The following is a 25,610-nucleotide window of genomic DNA, read 5'->3' on the forward strand; positions in this document are numbered from 1 at the left end:
CAGCGCCGACACGACTGAGGATCTGTAACGGCCCATAAAAATGGGGAGACAACTTCATACTCTTCCTGTGAGCCACTGTTTGTTGTCGGTAAGGTTGTAGCCGGACATATACCCATTCCCCTATGTCAAAAGATCTCACATTTCTCCTCAGATCTGCATAGTATTTCATCCTCTCTTGGGCTTTTTGTAGGTTTTGGCGCAACAATTGAGAAATCAACTCACGAGATCGAAGGGTTGAGTCCACGGCCTCCACTTGTGAGTCTCCTGGCAGGTAACTTATTAACTTGGGATGTTGATAGTCGTATAGGGCTTCAAAAGGGGTTAAGAGGGTAGATTCATGCTTGGAGGTATTATATCACCACTCGGCTAAAGGAAGCCACACTACACAATCTCTAGGTCGATCACCAGCAAAGCAACACAGGCAGTTTTCTAGAGGTTCACAGCCTCTGTCTGGCCATCTTTTTGTGGGTGATAGGTAGTAGAGAAGGCTAGTTGAACCCCCTGTTGTCTAAACAACTTACCCCAGAACCTACTAGGGAAGGACTTGTCTTGGTCAGAAATGATGGTGTTAGGCATACCATGTAGTTGGAAAACGTGTTTAAGGAAGAGTTGGGCTGGGGTAGTAGCTGACTATGGATGAGTTAAAGGTATGAAGTGGCTGAATTTGGTTAATATTTGTACAACCACTCACAAATAGTCAAAGCCTTTGTAGGGTTGTAGGCCCTCAATGAACTCCATTGTGACATTTTTCCAAGATCGAGAGGGCATTGGTAGTGTCTATAAAGTTCCCCTGGAAGAGTGTTCTCCTGATTCACCCGTTGGCACACATCACAACCCTTAATGTATTCTTTTACCTCATCCTTCAATCTTGGCTAGAAAAATTCCTTTCTAACACGATGGATGGTCTTATCATATCCAGAATGCCCCTTGTTAGGCTACTGGGCAGCAGTTCCAGCAACTTGAGTTTGAATGTTTTATGGTGGGTGATGTACAACCTTTGCTTGTAATAAAGCAAACCATCCTTGTAGATGTATTTAGGCCTCAATTCCTAATTTCTCCAGTTCTGCAAAAGAACTTGCACTTCAGGATCATCTAAATACAATTGCCTTAATTCTTCTAGCATTTCTAACTTAGGTACTGAGACCATGGTTAATGCTAGAGTTACTAGACCAACTTCCTCATGCCTCCTAGAAAAAGCATCAATGACCTTGTTCTCCTTCCCCTGCTTGTACTCTACTTAGAAGCCATATCCTGGTAGCTTGAGCACCCATCTTTGCTACATGGGTGAACCAATTTTTTGATCCAACAAGAACGTTAGACTTTGGTGGTCGGTTTTGACTATAAACTGAGATCCTAAGAGATAGGGTCTCCACCTTTGTATAGCCGAGACTAAGGCTAGTAACACCTTTTCTTAAGTAGACATGTGTAGTATCCTTCCATTCAAAGCTTGGCTGTAATAGGCAATAAGGTGTCCTTTTTGCATCAGTATAGCTCCCTCTGCCTTGCCCAAGGCATCACATTTGATAGTGAATGGATGTGAAAAGTCCGGAAGGGCAAGGACATGTGGATTCATCACTGCCCATTTCAAGTTGAGGAAGGCCTCCTCATCTTCTTGATTCCACTGAAATCCATCCTTCTTTAATAAGCTAGTTAAAGATGCAGCTATTCCTCTGTAACCCTTTATGAAGCGCCTGTAATATCCAGTCAGGCTTAGGAAACCACGAAGGCCCTTTATAGAGGAGGGTCTTGGCTACTCTTCCATTGCCTTAAGTTTTTTTGGGTCAGCTTTGACCCATTGGACAGAAATAAAATGCCCCAAGTATGCAATCTCTGAGCTGCCAAATCTGCACTTGGACAATCTTGCAAGAGCTTGTGTTGTCTCAATGTGTCAAGAGTGCTTCTAAGGTATAGTTGGTACTGTTCCATATTCCTACTATAGACCAAAATATCATAAAAAAACATCAATATATACTTTCTCCGAAAAGGCCAGAAAATAGTATTCATTAAACTTTGGAATGTGTTAGGAGCATTGGTCAAGCCAAACGGCATGACCAGAAATTCGTAGTGGCCTTCATGGGTACAGAAGGCTATCTTAGGTATGTCCTCAGGTTTGATACAGATCTAGTGGTATCCAGATCTGAGATCTAGTTTAGAAAATATTGTAGCTCCACTTAATTCATCTAGCAGTTCCTCAACAACTAGTGTAGGATATTTATCCTTGATTGTCACACTATTGAGGGCCTGATAGTCAACACACAACCTTCAAGATCCAATTGCCTTCCTTACTAAAAGCACGAGGAATGAATAGAGGTTTTGGCTAGGCCGTATTACTCTAGAGATCAGTAGTTCTTTTACAATTTTCTCAATTTCATCATTTTTAAAAAATGGATATCTATATGGTCTGACTGATATGGGTTTTGTGCCAAGGTGGAGGACAATGGAATGGTCATAGGATCTATGTGGGGGCAGGATGTTTGGTTCAGAAAAAATATCTTGGAAGTGGTGTAGGAGTTTTTGGATTTCTGAGGATGGTTGCTGCTTTAAGTGGGCCCATTTTCCTTTCAATAACTACAGTAGGACCCCTTAGCACTACATGATGTTACTGCCAGGTAATCTCCCTTCTTCAATGAATTTTTGGGTAGTGAGCCCTTTAAGTTTGACTTACTTTCCTGCATGAGTAAATTGCATTAGTAAACTTTGAAAATTCCATCAAATGGTACCAAGGGTTTGGAGCCAAGAGACTTCTAATACTATGTCACAGCCCGCTAGACTTAGAATATAAGCTCTAGTGTCAAAGAAAGTCCCCTGTATAGACAAGGGAATCTTGGTAACCATCCCTTCACTATCCACCATGGCTCCATTAGCCACCTTAACCCTTGCCCTATCACTATTGTCACAAGTCAACTTAGTTTTATGTAAACCCCCAACATAAAAAAAAGTTATGGGTGTTGTCTGTGTCAATAAGCACCACTAACCAACAATTTCCCACAGTCGCCATAACCCTCATGGTCCTCGGGTTCAGTGAACCCATTATAACATGTAATGAGATCTCAGGGTTATCTTTAAGGGGCTCTAAATGAACTACATAGTCCACTGTTTTTCCCTCACCCACACTTATCTTCTGTAATTGCACATCCTCAGGTTGGTCATAAATTTCTTCAATGAAATGCAACTTAGGTTTCAGGTTAGCCTCACAGTAGTAACAGAGGCCTTTCTCATGCATGTCCTTCATCTGTGTTTTAACATTCTCTTAACATGAGGAGGTTATGATTTTTGTGAAATGTATATTTTGTGATCTTATTATGATTATTTAAAACATAGAATCTGATTTTTAAGTGTTACATAAATCGATTTTAGCATAAAAGTTAAAGTTGAAAGAATTGCAACAAAAATCAAAGATTTTAGCCCTAATATATTCGGCCTAAGTATAGTTCTTATAGTTTTGATGTATTTTAAATTTTTTTTGATTAGATATTTGGGTTTAGGACAAAATTTACATAAAGAATGTAATTTTTTATGAGTTTTGGAGTTAAGATGCAAAATCCTTAATCTAGAAGAAAAATGGTCATTTTTCCACAAGTAAATGGGTAAAATGGTGATTTTTCCATAAGTCAGTGATTTTATATTTCTAAATATTTTAGTAAGAAGTTTCTAATCCTTAGAAACATTTCCTTTCAGTTCACATTATTTCGCGCTAGTTTTTCGTCACGTTACAGTCACTGTAAGTTTGCCTCTAACTTACTTTCAGGATACTTGTATATGTAATTGTATGGTGGTAAGAAACCATTATTCATGTTTCTTATGCTTATATATGTTATGTTAACACCATGTTTCTTATCTGATACACGTTATATTATGTCATGCTATGATTTAATTCTAGTTCATACTTATATATTACATGTTCTATCATGCCATGTCATGTTTATATGTTACTCATCACATCATGTTATGCCATGTCATTTGTCGCACAATCAATTATTTCATATCATGTCATGTCACATGTATAAAGCATGTTACGAAAAATAGTATTTTTAAGTTAGTCGAGTCTATATATTTATCACGACCCCAAATGTTAAGATGAGGCATTATCTTAATAAAACTTCTTTGTTCATGCTGGAGTGTTTAAATTAGTGTAAAATTCTCTAGGTTGACAATATAAAAATCAACAGGTTTTGAATTAGACTTAAAGAACTAGTTTCTAAAGTGAAGTCATGCACCGACACTGGTTGTGTACATTATGCACTCACAACAGGTGCAGATATCTATAAAGTGATGCATATGTTAATGTACTCACAACTGACGTAGATACCTATGATGTGATTGTATATTGGCAGAGGCAAACGACTTAAGGGGACCTGTGTAGCATCTACATTTCATTTTAGTTAACCAGTTTAAATTGTTAAACAAGATTCCAAGTTTATGTTCAGTTTCAATACATATCAGTTTTTAAGTTATGTCAGCACATGTCATGCTATTTTGCCAAGTCATGTCACGTTCATTCATGTTCACGTCAACATTCAAAAAACTGTCATGCATACATTTGTAAACTATTAATTTAAGTTGGCTGTTAACTTGTCGGGATTTGTAATCAAATATCACTTGATAGTCTCAACTTCCATTCCTTCCGGAATAATAGATCTTGTGTCAAGATCTGGACAACCAGTTGAAGATCACCTAGACGAGGTCAAATAGGCCGCGATACGACAACGAGGAGCTCACCACGTCAATGATCTAATTTTTAGATTGGATTATGATTATCTTGGTTGAATTGCGCGAGCTACTCATTAGACTAGTTTAATAGTTATGTTCGTTTAATTATATACTTAAGGAGCACTATCTCCAGTACTCGTGTTGTTATAAACCTTTTGGACAAGTATTGTAACTTTTGGACGTTAGTTATTATATGATAATGAAGTATGTTTATGTTATTTTGGAATATGTCATATCTTGTGCATAATATTGCTTAAGAAAATAATTATCCGCTGCGAATATTACGTATTGTTAGATGCATGCTAGGTGCATTGTATCTTTATCAGTCACGAACGAAGATAGATAACCTTGTATTGCATATCCTTACGATTCAGAGTCTACCAAATCCCAAGCAGAATCAGGGGCTTATTTGGTACAATAATAAAAATATAGGGTTTGATAACCCAAAACTTGGTGCACCTTCTTCGCGCGTGGATGTACCCCTCCAATCACGAGTTGTATTCTCGTAAGCTCGTCCCCAAATCGGCCGACGCGCGTTGCAAAAGCCGTTGTGTTTCCGTACTATTGGTTGCAATGGAGGCACGTGGGAGAGATTGTGATTACGCAATTTTCATTGGAGTCCAACGAAATGATCGATCGATGCCACGACGTTTACTGAAAATTTACAAACTCTCGTCCTTGACACGTGGCACTCCAGGGCCAGACCCACTTATCGACAGAATTAACGTCTATTTACCGCTTCCCACATATGATTCTTATGTGTGAGCGCAATACACGTGAAGGAAAATTCTAGATGCCCCGCTGGGAGCTCCCGCTGAGCTCTAGTGTTTTTTTATATGTGTTTTTTTAAAATTTTGTTTTTATATAGATATTTTTAATATTTTTTAATATTTTTAAAAAATAAAATAAAAATCACAATATTATTAAAAAATACTTCTTTAATCACGAAGTACAATAAAAAATAATTTTTATTCTACGTCGTGATTAAAGAAATATTTTTTAATGATTTTTTTTTTTACTTTCTGATTAAAAAAATATTTTTTAATGATATTTTAAAATTATTTTATTTTTTAAAAAATATTTAAAAAGTGTAAAAATACTCTATATAAAAAATAACTTAAAAAAATACACAAAAAATACATGCTAAGCCCAGCGGAGCCCTCAGCGGGGCTGTAGCATGACCCTACACGTGAAACCCGCAGACTGATTAACATAATCTGTTTTATGGGACTGCAATTACGGAGTTAACCTTTGTCTTTTTAATCCGGCCAGGACTCGATGAATCATGAGGGGAATGGGACACGGCACCCCTCGTGATAAACCAGGATGTTTTCGGTAATTCGCTTTCCTCGGAAGGATAAAAGTGGATTATGATAAAAAAATTACTAGATTAAGAATTCGCCGGGTTAATAAACGCGACCGGAGAAAAAACCTACCGGCGAGAGGGGTTCTATATTTCCTATATAAACCCGTCACCACGCCCTTTGTTCCCCCACATATTTGCATTCTCCCTTCGCTCTCGAGCTCTCGCTCTAACCTATTACACACACAGCCTCTATCTCTCTCTTCCTCAATAGAATTCCTCTTTAGATTCAAGCACTCCCTTAGAGGTAAAATTCTATCTCCAAACAGTGAATTTAATATCTAATATTTAATTTTAAGTTTTAATTCTTTATTCGACTTAAAATGGATAATTTGCTTATATCAATCAGTGGCATGAATACGAATGAATCATGAGGTTGGCCATCGGATTAGTGCCTCAATTTCCGAATGGGGGAGATATGAACATGTTCGATCCGTGTGAGAATGCTGGTTTAGTGTGTAGATTAGTGGGGATTAGGTGTGTGGTATGGGGATTCGAGCTCTGTGCCAAGAGGGATTAGTTTTGAAGGTTTGACTGCTTGATTCTTTGAAACCCTAGAAAACTAATGCCAGCTTAGTTGGTGATGTGGGGAGTATTGTGATTCGGAGGTTGATCTGTGCTTTTTTTTTTTTGCTTGATAAGTGATGGGAGTGAGGCCTGTTCTATGTGATGCATATGTAATTGAGTATATGAAAATCGGGGTTTCTGGATTTGGTGCACTGTTACTCCCCGTATGTATTTTTAGAACTGGGTGGTGGCAAGGGCCGCTAAATCTTTTGGTTAGGATTATATGCATACAGGTTCTGCTATTTGGTGTCATTGCTGGGTCTTAGTTAGCAATATGAATCAAGGTTTTAATTTCAGTTTCGGCCAGAATTTGCCGTGCGGGAACGGTATGAAATATGAAATTATGGATCAAGGTTCTGTCATTTGGTGTCATTGCTGGGTCTTAGTTAGCAATATGAAATTATGAATACCTACTAGAAGGTTAATCATGCCTATATCATTTCCTGCTCTCTTGTATTCTCTCTGCACATTACATGCTTTATTTGAGTACTTGGCAATGGATAGTGTTGAGTTTTTATCTTGGAAAACTTGATGCACATGTCGAAATTAAAAAAAGGTTTCCATTTTTAGCACTCTATGCATTGTGAATTATGGTTTGATTCATTCAACCTATTAAATAGACTTTAACTGAGTGAGATCTGGGTTTAAGGTTATTCTGTTTTTTTCTATTCATGTGATTTTCGATAGGTAAGGCTTTATGCATCTGTCTTTAAAATGATCTCATATCTATATGTTGGCTTGCTTTTTAAATTTAGCCCTGATTGCTTTCTTAGCTTCCTTTCTACTGTGCTTGTAGACTAGTTTGCTGAACTTGATCCACCGAAACCAGCGGGCGATTAAAACTTTTATTAGCAGTTTTTTGTGGATCCTTCTGCCTTGGGTCATTGCTGGCATGTCATGTGAATTTTTTGTTAAAGAGAAAACTAGAAGAGCTTCTGTTGAACCTGTTTTCAGAAATAGTTTCGATTGTATGCATTTACATATGAGATGGGTTCGCGTGGAAGGCCATTATTTGATCTCAATGAACCCCCTGCTGAGGATAATGAGAGTGATGGTGTCCTCAGCCTCCAGCCGCAAAAAACACATCCATCTATGAAACCCAACACTGCTAACTTGGTTGCAGCTTCAACTGCTCCCCAAAGAATAACAAATAATCATGCCTTTTCACATGCATCATCAGTATCCGGCTTTCAGCCCTTTGTACGGCCCAAACATGCACATGGCCCTGAAAAGGGTACTGAACAGGAGAGGGCTGGGGATAAGAATCCCAAGACTAGTAATGATGAGGAGATGAGAGCCTCACCTTCATTTGTTCAGGTTTCAGCAGAAGTTCCATCTGCTGAAAGAGAAGAAGGAGAATGGTCTGATGCTGAGGGCTCTACTGATGCATATGGAAACACTAGTTTGAGTGAACGGGGTAAAGCTTCACAAGAGCGAGGAACATCTGAAGTGAGGGATCGCTTTGCTTCTGGTGTAGCTACTGACAATATCTCTTCTGGTGTCAAAACTTTTCAAAGTATCAAGGATGAAAGTAGTACTTGTGCTGCTTTAGAATTGGATCCAGATCCCAGTGATCAGAAAGCCAATAGTAGTCGAAATATAGAAGGAAATGCAAGAGGTGATGTGTCCTCAGATGGTCTGGAGGAACCTGGCTTGGTCCCAAAACAAAGAGAAGTTAATGGTATTGAAGCGATCTGTGCAGTTAAATGTGCAAATAATCCTGGAAAAAGGAAGATTGACCAGAAAAGGGAAGAAATGCTAGGCAAGAAACGCAGTAGACAGACCATGTTTCTTAATTTGGAAGATGTCAAACAAGCTGGTCCTATGAAAACTTCAACGCCAAGAAGGCAGACCTTTTCACCACCAATCACAACTCGTTCTGTGAAAGATGTCCGTAATGCTCCTCCATCTTCTGAGCGAGTTGGAGAAAAGCAGAGTCAGCCAATGATGCAGGATCAGAAACAACTTGATGTTGCATGTTATGAAGGAGGCACCTCTTTGGAATCTACTGAACTCAAATCTGAATGTAACGGTGATATGAGCTCTGGACTACTTGGTAGGCCTCGGATGTTAAATGGTGAAACTGATTTTTCTGCAGAGGCATCCCTGCCACCCATTCCTAGACAGAGTTCATGGAAGCAGCCCACAGATTTGAGGCAGCCAAAGAATTTTCTGGTCTCAAATAGGAAGTCGGCTTTGATCACTCAAAACTCCATGGATTCCAAATTGGGAAGCAAGAAACATCTTCCACTTAAGAAGCAAACTTCTAACATTACTCCATATCAGGACACGTCGGTGGAGCGACTTATACGGGAGGTGACCAATGAAAAGTTTTGGCATCATCCAGGTATAATGTAAACATATGTTTTTGTTAAGTTTTAGCTGTAATTATGTCTATTGGCTATTTATTTTCCCCATTTGAGTTTCGCCACATCTGAATGATGTGTCCTTCCCTATTTCTCATGTTAATGCTCTAATACTCTCCGATTATTATGTTTTTCAGAGTATCTCTTATCTGCACTGAATTGATACTTAAAAAATTTCACCATGTAATTCTTGCCATCATTTTGTGCCTCTTTCCAATCATCTTTCTTGTGCTGTGCTTGTTTATATGCATGAGTGATGAAGATTGTTTTTCCTCTTTATATTTTGTGTCGTTATGAGATCTGAAGTTTTTGCCACTCATTGTCCATATCCTATTCCCATTAAAAGTTGGAATTGCGGATGAAGTATGATTCCTTGCATGAATTCTGAATGAGTAAAAGCTGATGTTTTGTATTGCTCAGGCCCACACATAGCGAAGGGGTCCAACCGTGAGGTGATCCTGTTAGATAGAAGAATATATGGGTTATGGGTATGGGGTCAATGTGAAATAACAAGGATATGATTTACTCTCCTATCAAATGCAATTTTAGAATTTCGAGCACCAAATGCTTCAGAGGTTTTAGATTTTTTGGTTGTTTACAGTAATAGAATGCTGTTAATATGTATAATTCTGCTTTCCCCTTTTATATACAGAGAAATAGATTGGGAGGTTTGGTAAATTCTAGTTAGCCGTTTCTCGTTTACATCCTATATACTTAGGTTATGTCTACTCTTCTATTAAAAAAATTAATGATTTCCCATCAAAAAATAGATTGGTAGTTTTTAACAATGATCTCTGCCCCTTTTGAAATCTATAGGAAATCACTAATCCATTCTATTTTTTTAAACTTATAAAAGAATAAATCTCATTTTTTAACTTCCTATCTTGCTACTTTCCCTACTTTTAGCACACTTCTCCCTCGTCATGTTACAAATAAAACCTGTTCACCCTGTTCTGTAATAATTTCCACTTCAGTTATGCAGTTATGAAAATCACTAATTTTATTGGATTGCAGCCATATCATATGTGCCTGTGGTTGATATGCTCAAGCGTTTTGCTGTATGGTCTATCAATTCTATTGTTTTTTCCTTGTCTTTTCTCTTGGTCGTTTCTTTGTCCCTTGGAGTGTAAATTTGCCTTTGTTATGTGTGCTACTAATTAATATTTTTATGCATCAGAGGACACTGAGCTCCAATGTGTGCCCGGTCAATTTGAATCGGTAGAAGAGTATGTTAGAGTATTTGAACCTTTGCTTTTTGAGGAATGCCGGGCACAACTCTATAGCACTTGGGAGGAGTTAACTGAAACGGTTTCAAGGGATACACATGTGATGGTCCGTGTAAAGAGTATAGAAAGGCGAGAAAGAGGTATCAAAAACTTTTCATTCAGTTAATTAGTTCCAATGTCAATTGAATATAAATCAAATGAAGTTTACTCAGTTGTTTGGCCATTCTAGAAGATAATTTAAATTCAAATTTAGTAGAACAGTAGTAGTCCTGTATATTTTCTGCAACCTTCAATAGGCTGAAACATTCCTATAGGATTTCTCAATTTCATAAGCAATGAGTTTTTCTTCACTCATTTTTTTTGCGCTGATGCCTTTTTTTCTCTCTCAACTGATCTAGTGCAGAAAATAATTCTTTCAACTTCCGTGGAGCTGTGTTTTAGAATTATATTTTTGATATCATATATTCATTTTCTTAGTGCTATCACACATTCGTGAATTTTATGTTTGACGTCTGTGCTTATATAAGCAAGGTATTGTTGTTATTGCCCTGCTAATATCAACTAGTTGAAATGTTTCTTTATTGTCTCAGGATGGTATGATGTGATAGTCCTTCCTGCAAATGAGTGCAAGTGGACATTTAAGGAGGGTGATGTTGCAATTCTTTCATCCCCCAGGCCTGGAGCAGGTTTGATACAAGAATAGCACTTCTGATTGTTTAACTTGTATTATGAATATTGGTGTTTTCACGGTACTTCTACTGATGTTAATTGTCATCATGTTAAGCAGTTAGATCTAAGCGGAGCAACACCTCCTTAAACGAAGATGAAGGGGAGCCTGATATCAGTGGACAAGTAGCTGGTACTGTCAGGCGTCACATACCTATTGATACTCGTGATCCTCATGGGGCAATCCTTCATTTTTATGTTGGGGACTCATACGAACCTAATAGGTTTGTCAGAATGCTTTACTTTTCTTTCCTAGAGTTTGATGGTTCTTGAATCGCTTGTCACTGAAATTTTGTTCTTGGAGTTGTTAAGTGTATGCACCCGTTGGCCAATATGTTGACAATTTTCATCTTGAATGTTTTTTTATTGTTTTTTCCAGCATGGTTGATGATGATCACATTCTGAGAAAGCTTCATCCCAAGGCCTTTTGGTATCTAACTGTGCTTGGTTCTCTTGCAACGACGCAGCGGGAGTACATTGCATTGCATGCATTTCGCCGTCTCAATGTGCAGGTGACAATATGAATTTATTTTATATGGTCTTAATATTTTATGCTATATAGGGATGTTTATACGAATAGAAGCTTACAGATAAGTCTTCTGCAGATGCAAACTGCAATCCTTCAGCCTAGTCCTGAGCACTTTCCAAAGTACGAGCAACAGTCCCCTGCCATGCCCGAATGCTTCACTCAGAACTTCGTTGATCATCTGCATAGGACGTTCAATGAACCTCAGCTAGCAGCAATTCAATGGGCTGCAATGCACACGGCTGCTGGTACAAGTAGTGGGATAACAAAGACATGGCCCTTCACTCTTGTTCAAGGACCTCCAGGAACAGGTAAGACACATACAGTCTGGGGAATGCTAAATGTCATCCATCTGGTCCAGTATCAGCACTACTACACTTCTTTGCTCAAGAAACTAGCACCTGAAAGCTATAAACAAGCCAATGAGAGCAATTCTGACAATGTTGCTATGGGTTCAATTGATGAGGTTCTTCAAAACATGGACCAGAATCTCTTCCGTACACTTCCAAAACTTTGTCCAAAGCCTAGAATGTTAGTCTGTGCTCCTTCAAATGCTGCAACTGATGAGCTTCTTGCCCGTGTTCTTGATCGTGGATTCATTGATGGTGAGATGAAAGTTTATCGGCCCGATGTGGCTCGAGTGGGGGTTGATTCACAAACCCGTGCTGCCCAGGCAGTTTCTGTTGAGCGGAGAACTGAGCAGCTTTTGGTCAAGAGCCGTGATGAGATTTTTGGATGGATGCACCAGTTAAGAGGCCGTGAAGCTCAGTTGTCTCAGCAGATAGCTTGTCTTCAAAGAGAACTCAATGTTGCTGCTGCTGCTATTCGTTCCCAAGGATCCGTTGGCGTTGACCCAGATGTTCTTGTGGCCAGGGATCAGAATCGAGACACATTGTTGCAGAACCTTGCAGCAGTGGTTGAAGGCAGGGATAAAGTTCTAGTTGAGATGTCTCGCCTAGTTATTTTAGAGGGTAGGTTTCGTGCTGGTAGTAGCTTTAATTTGGAAGAAGCCCGTGCTAATCTTGAGGCAAGCTTTGCAAATGAGGCCGAGATTGTTTTCACTACTGTCTCGAGCAGCGGCCGCAAGTTATTTTCTCGTCTCACTCATGGTTTTGATATGGTAGTCATTGATGAGGCAGCCCAAGCCAGTGAAGTAGCAGTCCTACCTCCCCTTTCACTTGGTGCAGCGCGGTGTGTTCTTGTTGGGGATCCTCAGCAGCTCCCAGCAACTGTTATCAGCAAGGCAGCTGGAACATTGTTGTACAGCAGGAGCCTCTTTGAAAGATTCCAGCAAGCAGGATGTCCCACAATGTTATTATCCGTGCAGTATCGAATGCATCCTGAAATCCGGGATTTCCCTTCTAGGTACTTTTATCAAGGGCGCCTTACTGACAGTGAAAGTGTTGCTAAGTTACCTGATGAGGTTTACTACACGGACCCTCTGCTTAGACCTTACATATTCTATGATATCACCCATGGACGGGAATCTCATAGAGGTGGATCTGTCTCTTATCAGAACATAAATGAAGCGCAGTTTTGTCTTCGTTTGTATGAACATCTTCAGAAAACTTTGAAATCTTCTGGTATAGGGAAAATCTCTGTTGGCATAATAACACCGTACAAGCTCCAACTAAAATGCCTTCAACGTGAATTTGAGGAAGTCTTAAATTCAGAAGAAGGGAAAGATCTGTACATCAATACTGTAGATGCTTTTCAAGGCCAAGAACGTGATGTCATAATCATGTCTTGTGTGCGTGCATCAAGTCATGGAGTTGGATTTGTCGCAGATATCCGCCGAATGAATGTTGCTCTTACTCGTGCAAGAAGGGCTCTTTGGGTATAGTTTTCTATTATTCCTTTCATCTAAGCTATTACACAAGCATCTGCACTCAGCCCTACATGTCCACCATACGAAAATGCATGATTCTAGGTTTATTTTCTGATATCTTACTTGATTCTTTGACAGGTGATGGGGAATGCCAGTGCCTTGATACAATCTGATGACTGGGCTGCGCTGATTGCTGATGTGAGAACCAGGAAGTGTTACATGGAAATGGATTCTCTCCCAAAAGATTTTCTCATACCTAAGGGCTCAGCTTACACACCATTGCCAGGCAAGGGATCATCTAATACAAGGGGGTTGAGATCAGCGGGTAGACATAGACAGTTGGATATGCATATGGAGTCCAGGTCAGGGACACCATCAGAAGATGATGAGAAGTTGAGTGGGTCACTGATAGCTAGGAATGGGAGTTACCGGCCCTTAAAGGCATCGATGGAGAAGTCTTTGGATAACTTTGATCAATTAGGTGATAAATCTAGAGATGCCTGGCAATATGGCACACAGAAGAAGCAAAGTTCTGCTGGATTTGTGGGGAAGAGAGAGATGTAGTTGTTGATTGTTGGGTGCAATTATCTTAGTGCCTTAAGGGGGAGCTTCGGTGTTAATTAATTTTATAATGCTGTGATGCTTGCACCTATTGTCACAGAGCACTCGGGGAAATCTCTGTTTGCTGGCTGAGCTGGTGAGTCAGACACTTGTGATTTGTATCAAGTTTGGGCTGAACCGTGTGGCTGATTCTTTGCGGAGGGAAAAAGAGGGTTTTGGAAGAGACAGCTGTCGATCTGCTTGGAAAGTTTGTTCACGTTTTTGCAAGAGCTGTTTTGCTCGAATTGAGTACGTGATTTCTTGTAAGGAGCCAGATGCTCTTGGGTGGATCGGGGGAAACCATACCACCCCTAATCAACCAGCTTACCATTGAAAAAGGTAAGAGATCTTCTTCCTCCGATGTTAACACAACTGTCTCTGTGGATCTGAGCATATTGCACTGTCTTTTGATACATGTCATCTAGGAATCCAGTGGTGGCCTCAGAAAAGCTGTAGCCTACTAGAACCTCTTTAGTTGCATCTCTTTTTACATTTGCGGTCAAATCCATCCCAAGTTGCCTATATATTGATGACCTAAATTGATGTGGGACTGGGGAAGCTTCCTGCCATGGCCCTGTCACTTGTGGTTCTCTTCTCAGACGTACAGTTTACTCATTGGCTCTTGGGTACTCTCATACATTATATTGCTTTAGTTTAGCAGTTCACATTTTAAAGATGGTATGTACATTCTTTGGACATGCAAATGCAAATGACAGGGCATTTAGTTGCAAATGCCCTTTTACTGGATGACATCTGAAGTGTTGTGTAAACTTTTGGAGCCTTTTTTTTTAATCTCCTTCCTTCTAATTGTTCGAAGGAGAAGCAAAAAATGACGTAGCTGCCTTGGTGGAAGGAAATACACAAATTTAAATTTATGTACAGTGATGGAAGGGAAACACTCCCCTTAATTTTGGTGGCATTTGTGATGTCAAATGGCTTGTACATACATCTTTACTAGTTGAATCATATATCATTCTTTTTTTATTTATTTCTTCAGATTATTAGCCAATTTGAAAAGTGTAATTATTTTTTTCTAGCAATGCTCTTGCCGAATGATTAATATATGGTAAATTTGTGCTGAATGAAAGGTACTTAACTTATATGAATAAAATTTACAAATTGATATAGTTATATGTATTATTTTAATTTTATAACTTTTTTGAATAAACCAAGTATTAATGTTATTAAATTACATTTGTATTTGGATAAACTATAGAGCTTGAAGAAAAAGTCTATTAGTCATGTGGATAGGACGGATTCGGTGGGTCCATGCCAACAACAGTAGCAAATCAAATGGCATGTGTAAAACTTTTCATATCTTCAGGCCCACATGTTGGCTGAATCTGGGCGCTACGCTTTCCTGTGCTGACCAGTGGGTCGGTGGGCCCTTAGGAGTTGGTAGTTGAAGTTTCCTTCTTTTTTTAAAAGGGTGAATTTAAAATGTGTCCGTTTTTGTTTGATTTATTATGTGGAGTCCAGTGTCTTCGCTGGATTATAATTTATCACAGCACCTCTTTTTACAGTAAAAAACGAGGGGAAAAAAAACTTGGCTTGCCTTTTTTTGCCCCTTATTTGCTCACACAAATAAAGTAATTTCCTTTTATAAAAAAAAAAAAGAAAAAAGTAACTTCCTATTTTTTAAAGGTTCTCGATTTGTTTAAATAAAAAAAAAAAAAAAAAAAAAATTCAATAAACAGTCATTTTCTCTCGTTTAACATAAGACAAAAGTCAAAACATTTTTTGAAGGAAAAAAAAGAAAAATGAAGAAAAGTAGGCCATTAAGGCTGAATCAAAAATCGACAGGTCAATTCTTCTGACTTTTTCAGCATTAAATGCCCCTAATCCATGCCTGTACCATGCACAGGTAAACTCATGGGGATAATAAGGATGTATATATAATTTTTTAAAATTTTAATATAAAATATTAAAATAATTTCTTTTAAAATTTTAAAATAATAATAATATTAAAAAATAATATTTTAATAATATTTTATCAACTTAATTAACGCAACTTAAATCTGAAAAAATATGCTGAAAAATGTCCATATTAATTATGTTTTTAACGTGATTTGTTGAGACCCTGTCCCTGTCTCATTCCCCCGGCATCGTCTGTCATGAGTCTATCTCCTATCGCTATGAGTGGATCCGAAGTAATATTCTTCCGAAATAGTCTACACCCATCTTCCATCTTAATCTCCTAGTCATATACCTCTTTTCTTTGTTGACCTGGTTTCTGCCTGCTGAGAAGCTCCGAAATACTTGCCTCCTTTCTGTGCGGCTTTCTGGCTCATATCCCTGAATCTTTCAGGTTAGCTCCTTATTTTAGCATTCGCTTTTCTGGATCTTGACATCGTGCGCCCGGGATCCCATATTTCCGTTGATTTACTCTGTTTGTTTTATCGCATTCAGAACCGTTAAACTAACCTATTTCTAAGGTTGGTAATTTGGGTACGTTGGGCGAATGATGTGTTTGTAAAATGGTTGACCCTTTTTTTTTTTTTTCCTTTTGCTTTTTAAGAAATCATTGGTCCTCATTACGAGCCCGACAGGTTGATTTGGATGGTTTTTGTGAGTCATTTACGTCTTAGATTGCTCATACCGTTGCTGGGTTAATTGAATCCGATCCAAAATGTGGACCTCCATGTCACATTACATGCAACTTTTAGATGATTTCGAATTGCTAATGTGAAAGCTACCAGCTTTTATGATTTTTCCGGCTGTTTATATCGGATGAAAAACGTAGAAAATCCTTCACTGTTGGATGTATCAAACAGACCATGTACCATGTTTTAACATAAGCCCCACGCGCTTGGCTGGTTTGCCAATTTAATATATTTTACAAATGAGAGCCAGGAGCTGGCGGTCGAGTAACTAATATCAGATGATTTTGATTTGTTTTTCTTCTCCTACGACTTCGAAGAGATAAAATGAACGGTATTTAGTCAAACTGGCAGTCGATAGGGAGTAACATATAATTTTGCTGGATACAAAATTGATGTCAATCTACTCGGCCTTTTCACTAAGTGGTGACTAAAATTTAAATAGAGACGTTATTATGATTGCATGTCATTTGAGCTCGGTTTTTAGGTTTGGACTCCCTCAAGTTGGCTGCCAAAATGGTGTTAAATCACGGTTTACAGAGGACCCGGGCGGAGAAATTACAGATGGTTTATATTGTTTTTTGAGGCTATCTGATTACGTCTATCATACACAGAACATTTCGGGGATTATGCAAGCTGCTATCAAACTGATGTACTTGGAGGGAAGTTGCCATCAATATAAGGGTGTATTTGTGTTTATCCCACTTAAAGAATTCTATTTGAATCATGTAAATGTGGGATCTAGAGAAGTATCTTGACTCGTGAGAGACTTGAGGAAGTAATTTAAACGTTTTTGGATCCTGCCAATGGTATAGTCTCAGTTGTTAATATTAAAGTATAGGCCAAAATATTTGATCCAGTCGCATGCAGCATAATTTTGATCATGCAGGAACTCTGAATATCTTTAAGGGTTTTTTTAAAATTGTTCACGTTCTCAAAATATCTATAAAGCTAGTGACATTAAAATATCTATTCATTTTTTCTTTCAATTTTAAATGAAGATGCCTGTGCACGGGGAAGATATTCTCAATATCATGCTTTCTTCATTTTGTGTTCCCTTTTTCTTAGTACTAGGCTTTGTAGTTTCATCCCCCCTTAAAAGGAGGAACTAGGTGATGTGGGACATAAAATCTACAAAAGATGCAGTTAAATAAGTTTTATCACATACAAGAGATTACTTTTGGGATGACTCTGATCAAGATTTCTCGCAATGAAAAAATAACCTTTTTCCTTTGTTTTAATCTCAGTCTCAAGCAATTTTAGTGCTTATTGCTTCATACAAGGTCATCGATTGAGCTCTCATTTGATTTTGTTATTCGATGACTGAAAATAAAGGGCAAAGAAAAATTTTCATTCAAATTTTGTTTTGTTCTTCAATGTTTTTCTTAGCAACAAAGCATAGCTATACTGTGGATCAATTTTCTGCTTATTTAATAATATTATTAATTTTATTTGTTCCTAAGGGTGCATGTAAGAAATTTCTCTGGTTGGCTGGAAAAGGAAGAAACTTAGCTTTCGTGAACACATTGTTATTCTTCTAAGCTTCTACTTGTTTCATAATATGGAACAAGAAGTATGCTTTTGTTACTCATGCTTGAGCTTTATCTTACTCGCGAAATGAAGAGTAAGCAATGGCACTCAAGTAGTTCTGAAGTTTCCACTATTGACCTACAGGTGTCTTTGGAAAATATGAGTGTGGGCTTAAAGAAATCCCCTTCGAATGGATTAGATAAGCTTTTGACATCTGATGAGCAGCAGGCTAAGGTACCTGACATTTGTATACTTGTTTAGTTTGTCTTGAAAATGCTACCATTTTTGTGGGAAGAAAAGCTTTTTAAGCCTTGATATTCTTTTTGCAGATTAATGAGTTGAGAAGGTTAATAGGGCCATTGCCAGATAAGTTGTCCATTTATTGTTCTGATGCATCCATCTCAAGATACCTGCGGGCACGTAATTGGAATGTCAAGAAAGCAAGTAAAATGCTGAAAGATTCCTTGAAATGGAGATTGGAATACAAACCAGAAGCGATACGCTGGGTACACTTTCTGTTAATCTTGATACTATTCATCTCTAATTTTTAAGTTAGAATCCCTGGACGGAAGGCATGCTGGATTCTACTTTTAATGTCCGCTTGTAACATCCTTTTATTGAAAGTTTATGAAATTAGGCTACAAGTAGTGATTCAGAGGCTCGATGATCTTGTCATAATAGTACACCTTTTTGTTTGTTTGTCTCGTTAGTCCTCCTCTCTCTCTCTCTCTCTCTCTCTCTCTCTCTCTCTCCTTTTTTCCTTTAGGAGTTCTTTTTCATTTTTCTTTATTTCTATTCTTCACATTGCACTATTCCGTGGGTCAGGTTCAAAGTTCTTGACCAAAGACCAGTTGTTTCATTTCTGGCTGGAAAGGTTCAATCAACCCGTGCCTGTTTGGAAGGCTGCCCAATTCTCCAAATCCAACTACCACGCTGTAAAAAATTTAAAACTGATAGCCAAGCTGAAGTTATTTAAATAGTCATGGAAGAACTGCTAGAGTCCAAACTTTCTTTAAAACTGATTCAAGCTTCAATGAACAGATAAACTCAAACTCTTTTAGCCTTTGGGTTATACACTTAAACTCAAACTCTTTTAGCCTTTGGGTTATACACTTCCAGCATTGTGATACATCTTTATATATTTATTGTTTATATAGGTGCTTTTTGATATAACATCTTGAGAACTCATGTTTCTAGATGTCATTGTTTTTGCTTGTGATGTAATGTCTTGAGAACTCATGTTTCCAAATATCATTGTTTTTGCTTGTGATGTAACATCTAGAGAACTCATGTTTCTAAATGTCAATGTTTTTGCTTGTGATGTAGGAGGAGGTTGCTCATGAAGCAGAGACAGGGAAAATCTACAGATCAACTTCTATTGACAAGCATGGGAGATCAGTTCTTGTCATGAGACCTAGTCGCCAGGTTTCATCCACAATGCTTTCTTACCTCTATGCTCTAATGTTCTGGCTATCAATTAATAATTGAATAAATTTTCTTTCCGGGCAGATGTGTTCCACACAACCATCCTTTTAATTGTGAGGAACATGGATCTTTTTTGTCAAAATATTAATGGTTGGGATTATGCAGCATAGCTCCCAAGATGTCATTGTGAGTTGTTAGAAACTAACAGCCTGTGTGCTTCTGGTGTGCAGTTCTGATATTTTTTTATTTGAAATATAAGAATTTTCTTGTAGGATGTGTTTTCATGCATGGAACTAATAGTACATAAATAATGACCTGGTGGTTTAAGTTTTGGAAGAAAAATATGTGCCTTGCGTTGCTTTTACTTGATGCTTTTTTCATGTTTATTTTGCTTGCAGAACTCAAAATCAACAAAAGGACAAATCAAGTATTTGGTCTATTGCATGGAGAATGCCATTGTAAATCTGCCACCAGACCAGGAACAAATGGTTTGGCTCATTGATTTTGAGGGTTTTAATTTGTCAAATATTTCAGTGAAGCTGACAAGGGAAACTGCTCATATTTTACAAGACCGCTATCCCGAACGCCTGGGTTTGGCAATATTATACAACCCGCCCAAGTTTTTTGAGCCATTCTGGATGGTATACACATTAAGTTGTTTTTCAATATTATTATGCATGCTATTTCTATTTATTACGTATGATTTTCTGGTAGAATTTTAGGCTGCGTTTGGATGTTGAGGTGATTTTAGATGATCTGGGTTAATCTATGAATAACAGTACTTTGTAGATCCCATTGGGATGTGTTTGAATGTTAATAGGTTGAGATGTGTTTGAATGTATGAAATAAGTTTAGATGAGTTTAACTTTTTTATGGAAAGTTGAAAAAGTAGTAGGTCCCATCAATGATTGATTTGAGATGAGTTGAGCTCATTCCAACAAACAAACATGGCTAGTCTTCCAGTATTGAAATAAAACCTGGCGAAACCAATCAAGATTTAAATTGAAATACAAGATTTGTATTTGTTCAATTATTATAAAATAAATTAGTCTTTTTGGCAAATTACACAAGTTTGTGCAACACGGTGCAAGATTATGGTCAGAAAGATCGTGTGTCTACAATCGGTTCTTTGTTCCTAATTACCAGTTTTGTACATCATTGACATTCCATTTTTTTCTTTATTTGTTGCGAAGAGGTTAGTTCATAGTTCTGTTACTAGTTAGTTTTTGACATTGGCAGAATGTATTAATGTAGGTGGTGAAGCCCTTTCTGGAGCCCAAAACTTACAATAAAGTCAAGTTTGTTTACTCTGATGACGTCAACACCAAGAACATAATGGAGGATTTATTTGATATGGACCAACTGGAGTCTGCATTTGGTGGAAATGGTGACGTGGGTTTTGATATAAATAAATACTCAGAAAGGATGCGAGAGGATGACAAGAAGATGTCCTCTTTTTGGACTAGGGGAAATCCTCCCTTAGCATCCCCACAACCAGCTTTGACAAGTGCTCCAATAGATTCAATCAATTTAGGCTCAGATTCTGACGCTTCTGATGTTGAGAAAACAGACTGTTCCCCTTCTCAAGGGGTGGAATTGGAAGTTACATTCCCAGGTCAGCAAATGCCAGACACCGATGGTGGCAAAAGTGCCATCTGAAATGTATATATTAGAATGGAGACATAACAAAGTTTGAACTCCTTGGTTAAGGTATGGTGACTGAACCATATACCAAATGCCCTTTGCTGACCATTTGACATTTAAATTAGAAACCTGAAAAAGTTTCAGATTTATGTGGACTTATGTTAGCATTGTGAAGATTCCAAGGATTATTTTGCCTTGTAATGAAAAGCAAATGAATTCAAAACATCATTACAGGCAGATGTCTGTCTTTTTGCATTCTTTCCTGTCTCTGATTTAACCAAATCTCAGGCATCTTCCTTGAGAGGGAGAACTACCAATAGACCACAAGAGCACTTGCAACTACCTCCCTCACTGATAAAGGTAAGAAGTCAGTGTCTCCTTCAGTTTGGCAACAATGCTTGTTGCATGTTGTATGCTGTTCTTTACAATTGCTTTTCCTTATAGGTGACCTACCATTTGTACTATGAACCAGGACCATCTATGGGATGGGGTTCTTGACACTGGTTTTGATTAGGGATGATATCCGCAAAAATTAGATAATGGCATGTAGTGGTACTGTAACACCCCCTTCCCAAAGGCTAGGAGTGTCACGTACTTTTCATAAAAATAAAATCCGGCAAGAGATCTCAAATTCCATAAATGAAATCAGAAATTTATTTTGTAGAAAATGTATAATAAAAAGTCTTTCAAAAATTTAAATGAAATAAACTGAACAAAACTCATGTCATAAAAGTATGTTTTATTTTAGAAAGTTTGAACTAAAATTTAATACTCCTTCTATTCCTGGCCTACCTGCTCATATTCATCATCCTCACCTGGGTGGTTAAAAACATGAAAACAAACAAAAATAAGTCGAAGACTCAGCAAGAAATCCATCACAACGTAAACATACTAAACACAAGGTTTTCATAAAAATTTTCATGCTGAGAGTTTAAATTCATGACTATTCATACTGATGCTTGTACTATGCATGACTGTTTTAACTAAATTAACTGACTGATCTGACTGATTAATCTGACTGATTTGATTTATCTGACTGGCCAACACACTTAACCCTGTGTGCGAGGTTGTGCACCAGCCCCATATCCCACGGCCGCAAGGGGAGCCGCTGATAGTATTCTGGCATACTATGGTGGACCACGACTGAGTTCGTGGCTTGCACATCCACCCTGAAACTGAACTGCATTGGTACCATGCATCTGAATGACCATCTTATTAACTAATCTGATCTTATCTTTCACTTGGATTTAAGATGGCTTACGTATCTTATACACATAAGATGCATGACATACTACATACATAATCATAATTTCTGAATTTAAACATGATGCAGAATGACAAAATAGTATGCTATGCTAGATGGCATGTTTGCATATGACATGAGTGGTGTATAAATAATTGGCTGGAAATGAACTGGCTTGAATATTAATTATCTATAAACTGAACTGTGATAATCCTAAGCTTGTGATCAAATTACTTACCTCGCTACGTTTCTTCTTGAATAACACTTCGTAACTTGAGAGAGACCTATATGAAATAATAATTATCACTAAATTTATTTGGAAACACAAAAGTACTAATATCTTACTTAATTAAATTCACAATCTAAAAGATAGTCAAGTAAATCTTTTGTTTAACATCATAATCAATAAATCCTGGCATTTAAATTACTTAGATACTAATTTATAATTTAGTAAAATATTCGAGCTATTTTAAAATAATTCATAAAACTTAAATTCTTAAAATAGGTTTCATTTCTTATAATTAACATAATTAAACAATAAATAATAATATCATTTAAATATTCTTAACATGTTTCCTTATTAAAAATTACAACTTTAATAAATATATTAAAATCTACTATAATAACATTACAGGTTCATTTCATACCATAGATTTAAAGATTTAAACATAAACGATTAAACACTTGCTATTTACTATGAAATTTATTTGTAAAATTAATAATAAATACTATAGTTTAAAATTCCTTAATATAACGTAATAATTTTATTAAAGAAAATATGACTAAATAGACAAAGGAAATATTAACTAAAATATTAGGCTCAATAGTATATTTTAATAAAATATATTTCAAATTCTTTCAACACTTTCTTAATAAAAATGAACACTTGACTAATATATTTATTTAATAAAATTAAACTCAACTTGAAATATTAAACTTGACTTCAAATAAAATGATGTAATAATATTCAAAAGAAACATATATTTAAACTTAAGGTTGTAAATGTAATTATGCTTGAAACACTATGGAAAGGAATTAAAAAGGGCAATAAAGTAATCTCATTTAACACCTGCACTTAGTAAATTAAAACCTAAAACCAAGTAATATATGATGTAGAGAAACAGAGGCAACGGGAGAGGCGTCCGAGGCAGGGGCTCACCGAGAGAGAGAGGTTGACGTGTGGCGGTTCCGGGTGGCTGGCAGGGGTTGGCGACGCGACTGCTTTGTCTGGGCAGTGGTGTGAGACGCCGAGAGAGAGAACGTGAGTCGGAGAGAGGGTGCTCTGACACGTTGAAACACTGTCGAGAGAGAGAGAAGGGTGGCGACGGTCGTGGGCTGTCGGAAAAGGAGTGGGTGTGACGGAAAAAAGATGGCCGGCAGTTTCTGTGTCGTCGGAGGGGTGGTTCGGCGTCCCTTGGGGTTGCTACCGTGGAAGAGAAGCAGAGGCTTCTTCACGTCCGTGGCTGCTGCGGCGTGCCTTGGCTGCTGAGGATGGTCCGCTGTCTTCTGAGGTGACTGGTGGTGGCGTCGGCGTGTTCTGAGCAGCGTGGAGTCGCCGCGGAGGAACGTGGGTGACGGTGGTGTTGCTGCAAAGGGGAGGAACAGCACTGGTGCTACGGTATTGCATGGCTGGGTAGTGTTTTCTCTTGCTCCGAACGTCACGGTGGCGGAAGTCTCTTCACAGTGGATGTGCACGGTCTGGACGGTGGAGTTGCTGTGGTGGTTTCGTCGTCGAGTCGTGGCCCTTCATGATTGCTGTTGCCGGTGCTCTGTTTGAGGAGTGTAAAACAGGGCTACGACGTGGGGAAGTTTTGACGAGTGCACGAGTTTTCCTTCTCTGTGGTGGTGGTTTGCGGCGCGATAGATTGTGGGATTTCTCTGTTTTTTGGTGAAGCAAAATAGAGTGTTAACGAATGGTGGCATCCTCGTGGTTCTGCGAAGTGAAAGAGTTTTGGCACAGGAGGAAGCTGCAGCTGTTTGGGTCCTCTTCATGCATGAGGGAAAAACGTGCATTTATAGAGTTTGATTGGAGAAAACCTTAGATGAGAACAAGAGGATAACGTGCATGAGAGACGTGCATGGCATCAAACATGGAACGAGCCTGACGTGAAAAATGGATTCCTGGCTTTATGGGCTCAGGGCCCATAAAAAAAAATATTTTACCTAATCCAATAATATAAATATTTAATGATATTATCTAACATAACAAGTCCAATAAAATTCGATATCTACCAAATATATAAAATAAAAAAAATCTTAGGCACGTAGTCTATAAAAAACTACTTAAATGCTCAATTGGGCTTATAAAATAATTGGCCCATTATCCTAATTTAGGCCCAATGACATTCTCATAAATTATCCTTAATAATATTGGATCGGGTCGTTACAGTTACATCCTATGAACCATCTCTGTGGTGGGAATAAGGTCCCCCATGCTTCTCAGGCAATTAACTTCTTGTTAGTTATCACCAAAGCCTAACTACATTAACTAAATAGGCTTATGGAGTAGGGTAGGGACCTTAAGATTATTTTGATTTGAAATTGAACTGCCGTTTCCTTTCCTAATCATTGCTACACACTAGATAAATCCTTTGTAATTAATACTTCAAAGAAAAAAAATCCTTTGTAATCAGTTTTGAACCCAAGTCCCTTAAACATGAAGGAAAGATCCACAGTGTGCTAGGTTTCTTCAGCCCTAACATCATAGAGAACATAATTCATAACTCACGATTTACTTTGGAGGATTTTTTTACTGGGCTAAGAACCTAGGGATGGAATAACACTGCCTCGTTTGGTTATGCAGTTTAGATGAGATGAGATGAGATGAGATGAGATATTTTGTTGAAAGTTGAATAAAATATTATTAGAATATAATTTTTTAATATAATTTTTATTTTGAGATTTGAAAAAGTTAAATTATTTATTATATTTTGTGTGGGAGCTTGAGAAATTGTAATGATGAGATGAGATGATTTTGTATATCCAAACTAGGCCCTTGATGTTGTCTATCTAAGAAGGTGGACTGAACCATTAAGATTGATGCTTTCCATTTTGTTTTTTCCGATTCTGTTTGGTGTTGGTGGTGTTTCTGTATTTCCGACTTTATGTCAGTGTGGTTTTGTTGATGTTTTGTTAGTTGGTTTTTTTTTTTTTTTTTTCATAGGAAAATAAAGTGAAATTGGCTATTAGACTTTTGCCCATAGCAATATTTGGTTCCTTTCTCCTCCGTGTTAGGAGGATGGGTGTGTTGTTCACT

The 25,610-nt window shown here is 37.8% G+C and overlaps 2 protein-coding genes across 2 annotated transcripts; both read left to right on the top strand.

The window, feature by feature from the left end:
- Positions 1 to 6,162: 6,162 nt before the first annotated feature.
- On the top strand, positions 6,163 to 14,897 carry LOC121257860 (uncharacterized ATP-dependent helicase C29A10.10c-like). Its single transcript, XM_041159110.1, has 9 exons — positions 6,163 to 6,320; positions 7,437 to 8,987; positions 10,184 to 10,372; positions 10,823 to 10,918; positions 11,020 to 11,182; positions 11,338 to 11,470; positions 11,564 to 13,321; positions 13,451 to 14,251; positions 14,338 to 14,897. The coding sequence occupies exons 2-8, from the start codon at positions 7,628 to 7,630 to the stop codon at positions 13,874 to 13,876; spliced, it is 4,125 nt and encodes a 1,374-aa protein (XP_041015044.1). The 5' UTR covers positions 6,163 to 6,320; positions 7,437 to 7,627; the 3' UTR covers positions 13,877 to 14,251; positions 14,338 to 14,897.
- A 1,046-nt stretch (positions 14,898 to 15,943) lies between these two features.
- LOC121258425 (phosphatidylinositol transfer protein 3-like) lies at positions 15,944 to 21,369 on the top strand. Its single transcript, XM_041159935.1, has 6 exons — positions 15,944 to 16,220; positions 18,187 to 18,276; positions 18,372 to 18,548; positions 19,369 to 19,467; positions 19,866 to 20,108; positions 20,722 to 21,369. Exons 2-6 carry the CDS (start codon positions 18,202 to 18,204, stop codon positions 21,124 to 21,126), a joined length of 999 nt encoding a protein of 332 aa, XP_041015869.1. The 5' UTR covers positions 15,944 to 16,220; positions 18,187 to 18,201; the 3' UTR covers positions 21,127 to 21,369.
- Positions 21,370 to 25,610: the final 4,241 nt, after the last annotated feature.

This window comes from Juglans microcarpa x Juglans regia, chromosome 3S (assembly GCF_004785595.1).
Source record: "Juglans microcarpa x Juglans regia isolate MS1-56 chromosome 3S, Jm3101_v1.0, whole genome shotgun sequence".
Taxonomy (NCBI): Eukaryota; Viridiplantae; Streptophyta; class Magnoliopsida; order Fagales; family Juglandaceae; genus Juglans; species Juglans microcarpa x Juglans regia.

Excerpts from the sequence above, each read along its gene's own strand:
- LOC121257860 (XM_041159110.1), top strand. The coding sequence starts at position 7,628 with ATGGGTTCGCGTGGAAGGCCATTATTTGATCTCAATGAACCCCCTGCT. Across the intron at positions 10,919-11,019 it reads ATCCCCCAGGCCTGGAGCAG|TTAGATCTAAGCGGAGCAAC; the intron begins GTTTGATACAAG and ends CATGTTAAGCAG. Across the intron at positions 11,183-11,337 it reads GACTCATACGAACCTAATAG|CATGGTTGATGATGATCACA; the intron begins GTTTGTCAGAAT and ends TGTTTTTTCCAG.
- LOC121258425 (XM_041159935.1), top strand. The coding sequence starts at position 18,202 with ATGAGTGTGGGCTTAAAGAAATCCCCTTCGAATGGATTAGATAAGCTT. Across the intron at positions 18,277-18,371 it reads CTGATGAGCAGCAGGCTAAG|ATTAATGAGTTGAGAAGGTT; the intron begins GTACCTGACATT and ends TTCTTTTTGCAG. Across the intron at positions 20,109-20,721 it reads TTTTTGAGCCATTCTGGATG|GTGGTGAAGCCCTTTCTGGA; the intron begins GTATACACATTA and ends GTATTAATGTAG.